The following is a 12446-nucleotide window of genomic DNA, read 5'->3' as shown; positions in this document are numbered from 1 at the left end:
TTATACTAGTTGGCAGGGGTCGTAGGAACTAGTGGTACGTGCCCCCCACTATTTAATTTGGCTTCATTCATCCCGCCCATTAATCTTGTATTTTAATTATTTAAATTTAAATTATAGTGCCCCCCCCCCCAATCTCAAAATCTTTCCTCCACCATTGATAGCTCATGTTCACTAGCAGGGGTGTCAGAAGGGCATGAATCCCCTGGCAGATTAAGGGCAGCCTGGCCCTTAACAGGGACCCTCAAATCCATAAAGTTGAGGGGGGGGGGGGGCGGCAAGGTGACATTTTGTCATGAGGCCCAGAATTTATAGATACGCCCCTGTTCACTAGACAGCTGAAAGTGACACTAGGAAACCTTAAACCAGGACATGTCTGAGGCAACAGCTGAGATACGTACAGCCAGCACTCGCTCCCAGATCGCATTACCAAACCGGAGACGGCAAAGTAACAGCTTCAAAGATCAATGGCCGACGGCGCTCAGCCTGGGCGTTTTATTTTGCTTTGGTGATGAGGTGGAAAGTCACTGAAGCATTTCGTGACCGCTGGCCGTCTGCAAGGACTTCAGCCGAGCGGGATTTTACACAGAAAGGCGCAGTTCTGATGGAGTGACCACATGGTTTGAAATTACAGAAAAGGGTGGTGGGGCCGAAAAGGACCGTCGGGTTTTTAAACCATTTCAAATCAATTTCAGTGTCTCAGCATGTGAGAGAAGCTGGTGTTTTACAGGAATGTCATGTGACCTATATGACCAGTCCTGACAAACCAGTTACCTGGTACCGTAAGCTGATCTTACACTGATTATGCTGCTTACATCTGATAAGTGGAAGGACATAAATTAAGAGTTAAACCTCAGGAGTTTAATGAGTAAAAAAAAAAACCACAAGGGACCATAAAGTGTCAGACCTGCACTTTAGATACATCTCGAGGAAAAACCGTTACATTGTGTGTGAAAACAGGCTTCAGTGCTGCAGAGCCAGTGGATGTGGTGGCGGGAGCTGTCCTCAGCTCCAACAGGGGGCGTCGTGCCTGCTCAGCACCAGCAGGGGGCGTCGCGCTTGCTCAGCTCCAGCAGCTCGGCCTCCACCTCCTTGGCGTCCTCGGGGAAGCGCTCCGTGAAGGAGCGGATGAGCCCGGCAGCGCTGCTCTCGTACTCCACGAGCTCCACAGACCCACCTGCCAGTCACGTGGCACCGCCAGATCAATCAGTCATCGCACCTCTTACATTTTCTTTTCACAGCCAATTATACAAAATAAACAGGCCCCCCCCCCCACAATACCAAAGCTGAAGTACAATATTACACTAATTTAATTAAAAGTAATGACTGACTAGGTTAAGGAAAGACAGGACTTTCCAAATTAATGATGAATGTAACCACAAAAAACCAGGCCAGACCATCCTAAACGAACGTCTAGATTAGGCTTGATTCAGGATGTTGCCCTATTTTCAGAGCTAAAAATATTTTCAGTGTTAATTATTGATGCTATTCAGCAATTAAAACAGTACACTGCCAGCAACCAGACGGCGGCAGGGGGGCGTTGGCTGACCATTGACGCAGGTGTTGGCCTGGACGAACATCTTGCGAGCTTCCTTCCTCAGCAGGACGGTCTCACGCAGACGCAGGAAGTCATGCAAGCCAGTGGAGGTCACCGCTGAGTAGCCCTCATAGAGAGCGCGGCCCCCCTCCACGTCGGCCGTCGACTTATGGACCTGTGGGATGGAAAACGAGGGGGGGGTGTCGTACACTGAGCAGATCAAAGAGGAGCACGGAAGTACCTCAGACTGAAATGCGATGATTCAAAGGCAGAGCTTCCAAAGTACACGTACTTCAAAAGATCTAACCCAGGCACCCCAGATATTAATATAAATTAACATCCTAATATGTGGCAGGGATCTGAAAAGCAACCATTAACTGTGTCAAACTGAAGATAAAATTATTCATAATGCAATTCATCAAACTGACCTGCAGTTTGCAGAGGAACCTCTGGATGGCAGTCTTGCCCACAGTGTGAATCTTGGCTCGGTCCAGGGCTATGAGGGCGTCGGGCCGCCCGTCAGAGCCCGTGCACTCCTCCAGAGTGACGAAGCCATCGGCAGCCTCCAGCAGCACACGCAGGATGACAAATCGCGCCTGCATGTGGGCCTACGGGGGATGGGGGGGGGGGGGGGGGTGAGATGCTGTGCGACGCCCAACTGGACGTGAAGCATGGGGGCTGGCCTGGGGGACAGGAGCTCACCAGGATAAGCAGCCCCATAATGATCAGTGTCATTAGACTCGCTCAGGAAACAATGTGAAGATTAAGGAACAGAGCTTTTTGGGGACCCAGTACCGAGAGATAGACAGAATAAGAATGTAGCTGTTACAGATGAAAGGCACCACGTGTGAGTGCATGTGCACGCGAGTGTGACATGGGCTCTGCTTGCGGCTGGCCCCACCTGTCTCCAGCTTTTACTCTCGGGGGTGTAGAATTCCAGCCCCAGCAGGCCGGACCGCACCATGTTCAGCCAGTTGACGTATATCACCTCCTCCGCCAGCTCGCCCTCATGTCCAAAGATGCTGTAACCCAAAACCACTGGCACGTCACACCCCAACCGAAAATGATCCCAGGCCCTGCCCCTGGCTGGGCTAAAGCACACCCCACCCAGGCTGAGAATGACCCCGCCCTCACCCGAGCACCTCCTTGTTGAGGCAGAGGTAGAGGCCGACGCACTCGGCCCTGCACTCCTCATAGGACGATGCGATGGTGGAGAATCTGCTGTCCCACGTCTCACCTCCCTTGTACCAGCTGGATATCTATGGACAAGACAGCATAATTACCGAAAACCGAAATTCCTTTAAAAACAACAGCGACAACAAATAAAAACTGACAGCCCACAGCCACGTGCCCCCACCCCACCCCAGAGAATCCTGTGGCCCACCTCATACCTCAGAACCATTCCCCGGCCCACTGACCGACAAAACCCACATATACAAAATCTACAAATCTTATATTCCAAACCGCAAAGTGACCCGAAGGAGCCCTGCTACGCGGCTCGCGCTCCCAGTTCCCGGCTCCTTCAGGCACTGACACCCACCAGCTCCCCCGTCTCTGGGTTGCGGACGCTCTCCTGGTCAAAGTTGAAGTTCCCCTTCTCGTCCTGGAGTGGGAAGAAGAAACATGGTGTCCCCAAAGAGAGACTCACATCACGTGCGACACTCGCGTATCTACTCTGCGTACGCGTCCACGGAAATGCTCATAGTTCTCCAGTCAAGCCATGTACTTGTGCACATGTGCACAACGTGTTGTAGATATGTTTTTATTAATAATATGAATTATTATTCTAATATTCCCTGCACACGTAGCACAGTAGTGAGGTTTATGTCCGTTTCTCAATGTTTTACAAATTCAGAGGCAGCTCACAGGGTTCCCAACTTTGGTCGGCTGGCTGCTGTGAGATTTTCAATTCTGCACACACATGCACACGCATTTACATGTATCCAAGAGATTTATTACCTTGTAAATACAGTAAAACCGGTCTAAGTCGACACTCGCGGGACCAGCTTAAAAGTGACGACTTAGAGAATTGACGAGATAGACACAAGTCGCCAAAGTGTCGACTTTTGCTTGAGTGTCGACTTGTGCACATTGACGAGTTACAAGCCGGCGACTTAGACCAGTTTTACTGTAGTCTGGTTTGCAAACTACCCCAGTGCTCGTGAAAAGCATCCATGCTAGTATGAGCCTTTAAGCGCAGGTGTTCCTGATATCCAGGACACTGCATAGGTAACGGCCACCAAAAGACCAAAATTCATCCGACAGTCACTGGATGAAATTTTCTGTAGGAAACAGACATTAGCGAGACTCACTGCTTTATGCACCTTCAGCTAAGGATTCACACGCTCATGGACAGACACAGGCAGACAGGCAGGCGAAGTACCGCAGCACTGGAATCCCAAAGACATGAAAGCCGGCCGAATCACCTGGACAAAGAGCTTGCCGCTGCCATGCCCCAACAGTTCATGGAGTCCCACCTGGACCTCGAAAGAGGGGCCTTTCCACTTGATGTAGACGTCCTAAGGACAGAAGAAATGGGGCTCGTGTTAGAGAGGGGGATGCATGCGGTAGGGTGGAGATGGACAGACAGAGGACAGGGACAGGCAGGCAGAGAGGGGGACAGGCCTTTCCACTTGAAGCAGATGTTTTAACGACGGACAGGATGGGGCTCGTGTTAGAGTGGGATGCACACGGCAGGGTGGGGAGGGACAGACATAGGGACAGACGGACAGATGCCTTGTCACTCTCGTTGAGGAAGGTCAGTTTGTCCTTCTGCGTGGCATAGGCCACTGCCAGCACGTTCCCCAGGGACACGTTCTTGAAGCCTTCAGTCTGCCGGATATCATCATCTGGAAGAAACACGGGATCGGCAATCAACCTGCGGCCGCACCGTAAATGCACACAACTGGAAGAGGACCCCCCCCCAAAACTAAGTCTAATGGGTGAGTCCTTCACACAAAGCACATTAAATGAGCAATACCATGTCAGTGTTGGGGTAGGTCCACTTACAGGTACACTGACAGAACCCTGGTGATGTGCTGCAGACACCCCCCCTGCACGGATATCCAAGTGACCAAAATCACTTGTATATTTGTCGTCTTATGTGAAAAGCACTTTTTTTAAATGATTGTGAATCCCTGCTTTTTTGTATGTTATTACAGGTGACTATATGGATGGTATGTGCAGGTTGGATGTGCAGGTGGGTTACTAGAGCCATTTCACGAGACGTCGGTTAGTTGAGGGGGCATGGTTTGGGGCATGTTGCTGACCCCCCGAGCCCTGGGACGGGCCTCTGCCAGCCACTCACAGTTGGGGATGTTGATGCCAGCTGGGATGCCGCTGCCTGCGAACGTCAGCACGTCGAGGGAGGTGAAGTCAGGCTTTAGGAAGGTGTCCTTCTCGAAGGCCGCTGGCCACGGGAGCTCCGGCAGAAGCACCTCGGCGGAGCTCACCAGCTTGGCGAAGCGGGCGCTCATGGCCTTGTTAACCACCGCCACAAAGCCTGGAGGGAGGAAGCAGAGGTGGGGTGGTCAAGGAGCAGGAGCGCAATGAGAGCCAGAGGGGAGGAGAGGCGGGCAATGCGAGAGCTAGAGGGGAGGAGAGGCGGGCAATGCGAGAGCCAGAGGGGAGGAGAGGCGGGCAATGCGAGAGCCAGAGGGGAGGTGAGGTGGGCAATGCGAGAGCCAGGGGGGAGGAGAGGCGGGCAATGCGAGAGCCAGGGGGGAGGAGAGGCGGGCAATGCGAGAGCCAGAGGGGAGGTGAGGCGGGTGCGGTCGAGGGGCAGGAGAGGCGGGCGAGGAAATAAAGCACACAGACTGGGGAATCATACCTTCAAACTCGCCCCTTGATCCAAATGGGTCCCTGTAGCTCTCAATGAAGCCGATGTAACTAGAAACGGAGATCAGAGGCAGCGACTGATAACAGGCATGCAGGCAGGGAAAAAATGGGTATGAACCCCCCAGGTGAGCAAAGGGTGGTGAAGGGTATTCCTGGCTATGTGTCTGGCTGATAATGAGAGCTGTGTGCGCAGCACCACCAGAACAATGACGGATGGTACAGCAGCAGTAATCAAACCCCCCTTGGCCGGGCTGCGTGTAGGGATACCTCTCCACGATGGGCCCCTTGTCCTTGATCCAGTAGCGGGACCCCTCTTTGTGAGAATCCACGGAGCCGAAGGTGAAGCTGCGGACATACTCCTCCAGCATCCGCCGCTGATTCTCATTGGCCGCGTACGCCTATGGCAAGAGATGCCGAGCTAACACGCCAGGTAAGACCCCCGCGGTACTGGCACCAGGGTGCATGTGGAGCAGAGGGTCTTGCGGACTGTGGGTCTCACCTGGGCCTTCTCCAGGTTCTCGCTCACTTTCTTCATGAGGGGAGCGTAGTCACCCCTGCGCACGGTGAACATGGCGTTCTCGAACTCGTACTGGCCACAGTGCGTCTCTGTCTCGCCGTCCACGGTACGGTCTACAGCAGACAATGTAACAAAAAAAAATGCATAGCACAAGTGACCAATAAGCGATGTCCGGTCACATGGGCAGAGTAAAATGATCTGATTGGCTGCAGACAGATGCTCACCCTTCTGCACAGCAGAAGCCAATCGCACTTCATAGCTCTCCTTCCCCTCGACGCCACCCGTCTTGAAGAGTCGCGTGTTGTAGGCACTCAGACTCTGGTTAGCGACATGGGGGGTGTAGTTCAGAATGCAGCCAGCAGAGGGGGCAAGTGAGCGCTGAACTGCATGGCAAGACCTTTACCTTGGAATCCAGAAACCTCTGGGCCAACTCAGCGTCGTTTAAAGAGCAGTTCCCTGAGAAGTATGTGGTGATCCCCTAGAGAGGAAACCATAATCATCATCTTCATCAGATTAACGATAATGCTAAAAATACGGCCCTAAGAATGTAAACACGGCACCACCGGAGTGATGTCATCAGGGCTAGACGCTGCTTACATTCTGCTGCAGTCAGAAACTGTTACTACTGCTATCAAATGCACGACAGTCCATCCTTGGTTATGGCCATTCTGCTAAACGAGACACATCTTGAGCCCTGTCCAAAGAGATCTATGCCTTATCACCAACATGGTGCTGGAGCAAGTGCTAGGCTGGTTCTTGCTTGGTTTTTGAGAACCTGCTTGCGTTTCCACCAGTTTAAAAAAAAAAGAACTGAATGGAAATGTTGCACGAGCAGAAGTGAAAATAAAGGTTCATGTCTTTTAAAAAAAAATTTATATCTGTTTCAGATTTAAGTTTTTATAAGCTGCCAACCAAGAAAAGTTAATGACTCGTTGCTCCCTGTCTCTTGCCTGCATCCATTTTCCACTCAAAGGCTGTATTTCTCCCCAGTCTGTGTGTGTAAATGATTTTATTCTTTATTCTCCCTCGTCATTTTAACCACTGTCCTTTTAAGGATCACACAATAAGAGTCTGCTAAAAACTGAACTTTGCTGTCTGCCTCATGATCTCTTCGCCACTGCAGCACCACAATATCTTAAAGAATAAAACAGCCTGGCACCATCCCCGGCACTGCGTCGGTAGAAATGGGGTACTAGGGTTCTGGGCCTGGATCTGGTTCTGGGTTCCAAAACGCCAGAGGAGAGAGATGTGGTGAAGGTGTGCCCTCAGTACTGAGAGTTCCGGAAGTCGCTTCATTGCCCATGATCCCAGTGTCTTTCTGTTTATCTGGATTGCACTGCATCAAGATTTTTAACAAACATTACTGCCTCCAGCTCCTGATGTCTGTCACGGCGTCTGCGCCCTTGCCTTGTCTCCAAGGCCCAGTTGCTTGTGTTTGTCGTCCAGAGAATAAAGCAGGGGAGCACATGTGCTCCACAGCGCCTCCATCTCTGTGGGGCTGTCCTGGAACGCCTGGCACTGCCACACCAAGGCCTTCAGCTTCTCCTGTCGAGAAGAGACACACACACAGCCCAAGGTTATGGAAAGATCTTCCTCCATCGTAGCATCTTGCAGATTATGTTGAAGGTTTTAAAGGGCAGCTTAAAACTTACCTTTTTTCTCAGGCTTTTTCTCACGTTTTACTTACATACACACACACAATCAGTCAAGAAAACCAAAGCATTTGCGATCCACAAACGGCGAAGGCAGGAAGAGGACTTCACCTGCGGGAGGTTGGGGATGAACTTTGTGTCTCCAAAAGACTTGTAGTTCCCCATATTGGCATACAGTCCAGCAGCGTAGACCAGGAAGGCCTGAGATGAGAACAGAACATTCCAGAGCAGGCGGTGTTTCCGCTGGTAATTTACCCAGCAGCCTCGGCTGTTTTACCCTCACATCCCAAATACTTTACAGAGATTGATTAGGTCTAAGTGGTGGGCGTTAGCCTCACAATCCTGTACTGTCAATTACTGTTTAAGCCAATAAGATCCACTCAATCAACCCATGGACACTGAGCTAATCCAATCAGTGGTCGAGAGTGGAAAAAATCCCACCCAGCACAGACTTCATTGAGTTGGTCTGACCTGATACTCATCGGCGGTTAGCCCGGCGGCCGTGGCCACGCTCTCCAGCTGAGCTGGGCTCTGGAGCCGGAACATGCGCTGCAGGAGGACGTAGATGGAGGCCGACTCGGGGGACGTCTGCAGCAGCACGACGAGTCCCCCGTACCAGGATGCTCGTGACAGGTAGTGAGCATAAAGCTGCTCTTTGGGAGAGAGCAGGCGGAAGGCCTCGCCGCATTCCAGCGCCGAGATGCCGACGTCGTTGGGGAGGTAGTACTGGGAGTCCACCATGGCGAGCCGAAGTCTCACACGTGAGGAACAAGGCAGCTACAGAAAGACGAGGGTAACCAGGTCAGGCTCTGGCTAGGGTCAGCGCAGGGTGCAAACACACCAGCCACACAGAGTGACATGTCATGGCCGGTACTTCTGTTAGGTAAAATTATGAAAACATTACTAAAACTTGGAAAATCACACAAGAATCTGCAATCAAAAAGGATTGGAAGCGCATGTGTTTTTTTTTTTATCAAAGGTAAACCTTAATTAAATCAAACAGCACTATAAAAATGTCCTTCCTGTTAATCATTCACATCAAGAGGCTCTTAGTCAGACAATTTTGCACGTGAAAATAAGCAACGATATGCACTTTGGCCTTGTTACTATGAAAACGAAACCGTATTTGCAAGGCACATAATTGCAGTTGAAATCATATTTAAACTTAAAATTGTAAAGTCACGCGTTCCATTTAATGCTAAATTCAAATTGCATCTCATAGTGTGAAATAAATCTGGCTAAACGATTACGTACTACGAATGACAGGTTAGCCACGGACTTCGGGAAACAGATGTCTTATAAAAAAAATGTAGCCGAGAAGCTAACGTTAGCTCATCAAAAGTACATGATTAACTCGGCGAACTTGCGACCTTATGATTTTCTAACAAGATAATTGTAAGGCATGCATACAAATCCTTCATTACCGTATTATATCACTCTCCCTAATGGCAGCACTAATAATAGTAGTTAAGTAATTGCCCGGCTCTCGCCTGCGATTTTAAACCCTCGTTCCGTTTCTTAAATTGCACTCTCACCCTTCCATATCTACTTCCGCTTTTCATTCATTGCCAGCTCCGCCTACACGCCAATGAAATAACGGACTAAATAATTGGCATGTTCTCTGGCCAATCATGTCTGGCCCAGTCCATATATGGCACACACTACCGTGCCCTTCGACAGACAACATACCGATTTTCTGCGATTAAGCCGTTGGATGGCGACTTGCATTTCTAGGGGACATGTCGTGTATATTGGAATGGAAATGCTTTCCTTTGTTTTGCAGGCCTCGACGAACTTGTTAACATTTACGAACAATTACATGAGCATATATAATATTAATATAAGGAAGTCGCAGTTTCTTACGGAACCTAAGAGTAGCCGTTAATGTTATTATCGCATATCTATAAAACCATGCAGAATTTGTCAGTACCTTCCGAAGAGGGTAGCTGAGCGCTGCGCAGACCTGCAGTGAATCAGATTTACTTGGCTTATTAAGCAGTCATGCGGACACCACGTGTTCATCGGTCATGGATAAGGGTGGCGTATGTAGTAATGTTTAGTTAGCATACAGGAAGCATAGTTCAATATGCTCCTCACGCTCCAGTGGTGCTTTCGCAAACTCCAATTACACTGAGATACAAACAAGACCGCTCTTCCCCAAAGATTTCAATTAAATGATCGTAAACAGGCTGGTCCCGAGAACAGAAAAAAATATTCTAAAAAAAATAAATATAGCTCTTTATAGCTGATTATAGTAAACTTATCCATGTTAAATATATTTTCTCAATTAAGGTTTATCAATGCATGCAAATGTTTGCTTCAGAGTTAAGTTTTCTTTTCTTGTAAGAAAAAGTTTTTTTTTTTTTTTTTTTTGGTTTTACAAACAAACGGGGCAGGCCGATGTTGGTCTCAGCAGGCAAAACAGAGAAATTGCTTCATTTTCATATCCTGCATTACTGTCAGTGTGGGCCCTGAGCCTAGTGTCCCTGCAAAGACACTTTATGATTGCTTTACATATCTGTTTTGTGTCGTTGTTTGGTAATGGAAAGTGTTTACTATTTTTCCAATTTTTAAGAAGCAATTTTTATATTTTTCTTAGTACTGTGAGACAACACAGCCTTAAGGAAGTTAAACCACTGGCCCAATCCAGTACATGGGAGCATTTGTTTATTTATTTGTTTATTTTTCTCCTGCAGAAGTATGCTATTTTGTGCTAATATACAGGTGGTTCTCACAGTAACAGTGTCATGACGACATATTCCTGGTCAGGCTCGTCATTAAACTCATTTATTCCAGTTTTTCACTTGTCAACACTGCTTTGAATCCTTCTTTCATACAGTTCTCTAACCATTAATGATCTTCAAACCTTAACCTGTATAACTTCTTTGACTTTTACTGTGATGGGGGGTGGATATTGTTTGATAAACATTTAATTGTATTTACATAACATACATTGATTTTCTCTGGTATTTTGCAATTCTGGTTACCAGCAGAGTACAATGACTAGATAATTCATGTTGGGGGGGGGGTGTACTATGAGCTAGGGCAACCATTTCAGTTAAAAGAACCTGAATTTCCCCGAGTTCTTGCTGTGTGCTGATTGGTCAGTCTCCTATAATCAATGCATGTATCACTAATGTTAATGTGAAAAAGCTGGATGAGTCTTTCAGTCAAGGAAACAAAACAAAACCAAAGAACAAGGAGACCTGAACTGTTCAGCCAAACACAGGAGCCTTTCAGTTTTAAGAGTAGTTGTAAAACCAGAAGCAGCTCATAGTGCCCCCCCCCCCCCCACCCCCTGAGGTGGATTAGATGGTCACCCTATAGCAGACTGTAAATTCATTTTCGGGGTGTCGCCTGCCTTTCCCGGGGGGTAGCTGATATGCACCCCTCTCCTCAGCCCCCAGTCCCTGGTTGTGGTGCTGCTGCACGATTTCATTTTTTTCAGCTAAATACCAGGCCACACAGGGCTTCCCTAAACAGGAAACCACCCTGATTCTCATTTCTGCACCATATCTTGACCACCCAGGTCTTCTTTCATCTCCCTGCCAGTCCCCCCCCCCCCCCCCAATCCCCCCCCCCTTCGACCCGAGTCTCCAGTGCAGATAAGGTGAAATTGTTCCTACGTGCTGAGTACCCGTGCCCGTGTTTCTCAGCTAACCGAATTCCAGCATCGGCCACAGGCTAAACTAACGCTAAGGTCATCGCACACTAAAATGCAGGCTTTCCCGGGTTACTCTTCTTCCCTGTTACTCTCTATTCCTGGAGATGCTTGAGGGAACGCTGACCTGTCGGTGTCCTCATATCCCGTATGACAGGCTTTCACGTGTAAGTGAGCATGAACGCCCTCACTTCTGTGTAATGAACCGGAACCTGTCACCACAGTGTCACTACGGTCAGGAGACTAGAAGCACCGTAATAGACACACATGCGTTTCGGTGTTTTCATCTTTCCAACAGTCGGCGTTTGCGCAATACTATCAATCATACTCGACATAACCTAACGTATAAGCTCAGGTGTATCAGTGCAATACTCTGACTTATTTAAATACTAAATATACCATATGTTATATGTTAGTTATTTATTGATATCTCAGTGAATTACACGCCTATGTGTGCATTTATATGCTTATAATGTTTAGTAAATAAGTTTTTATTTTGTACTATGTTTGATAGCTGTGTCGTGTTCTCTCTGTCTTTTATGGTGGTTGTTTCATTGTACTTATGTAACTCTCTTACACAATGACAAATAAAACTCCTTGATGATTTCGGTGAGGCTGAGCTTTGCTCAGTTTGGCAGTAATGGCGCAAACACATACAATGTGAGCAGATTCCTCTGGATGTTAAACACTGAAAAGTTTCATGATAGATAGTTGAATACCTACTCTACAGAGTGGAACTGAATTGTGATGGTCAGATAAAAATAGAATTGTAAAATAAATTGTTATAATGTCATCTTGAGATTTTTTTTATATAACAACAAAATACAAATGCCCGTGTGTGTCTGCTGTTGATGGACTGGCATCCCATCCAGGGTGTCCTGTCTGGGATGGGGTCTAAGCCCCTGAACAGGATTAGCAGCATGGGACATGGATGTACGTCCTGTAGGGCATGAAAGGCGCTGAGCACTGCGCTGCCTGAGGTCCATGGGGTGGTATGTGGCACGGTGGATTTGGGCGCCATGCCCACGATCAGAAGGTTACAGGTACAAATCCCAGGGTCAGCACTGTAATCTCCTGGTCGGGTGGATGAGCAGGGCCCTTAACCCCCCAGGATTGTCTGACCCTGCTTTCTCAAAAATTAAATGCGTGTCACTCTGGATTAAGGGATCTGCTAAATGTGTGTCACTCTGGATTAAGGGATCTGCTAAATAAATGCGTGTCACTCTGGATTAAGGGATCTGCTAA

General features: G+C 48.4%; 1 protein-coding gene across 3 annotated transcripts; it reads right to left on the bottom strand.

Moving 5' to 3' along the window:
- Positions 1–836: 836 nt before the first annotated feature.
- dpp3 (dipeptidyl-peptidase 3) lies at positions 837–9552 on the bottom strand. 3 transcript variants are annotated; one of them, XM_023843466.2, is made up of 18 exons: positions 9471–9552; positions 8012–8317; positions 7652–7741; positions 7296–7433; positions 6292–6366; positions 6113–6206; positions 5871–6001; positions 5639–5769; positions 5364–5422; positions 4842–5036; positions 4271–4383; positions 3961–4053; positions 3075–3137; positions 2669–2793; positions 2436–2556; positions 1963–2142; positions 1547–1709; positions 837–1174 (listed from the first exon to the last, which is right to left on the bottom strand). In XM_023843466.2, the coding sequence occupies exons 2-18, from the start codon at positions 8279–8281 to the stop codon at positions 1032–1034; spliced, it is 2184 nt and encodes a 727-aa protein (XP_023699234.1). In that variant the 5' UTR covers positions 8282–8317; positions 9471–9552; the 3' UTR covers positions 837–1031. The 3 variants fall into 3 exon arrangements, with proteins under 3 accessions (XP_023699234.1, XP_023699233.1, XP_072562519.1); XM_023843465.2 differs by lacking the exon at positions 9471–9552 and adding an exon at positions 8965–9088; XM_072706418.1 differs by lacking the exon at positions 9471–9552 and adding an exon at positions 8795–8932.
- Between the last annotated feature and the right edge of the window lie 2894 nt (positions 9553–12446).

The sequence above is a fragment of the Paramormyrops kingsleyae genome, chromosome 24 (genome assembly GCF_048594095.1).
Source record: "Paramormyrops kingsleyae isolate MSU_618 chromosome 24, PKINGS_0.4, whole genome shotgun sequence".
In the NCBI taxonomy this organism is placed as follows: domain Eukaryota; kingdom Metazoa; phylum Chordata; class Actinopteri; order Osteoglossiformes; family Mormyridae; genus Paramormyrops; species Paramormyrops kingsleyae.
The sequence above is the reverse complement of the archived record's forward strand: the minus strand, read 5'-3'. Positions and strand labels throughout refer to the sequence as shown.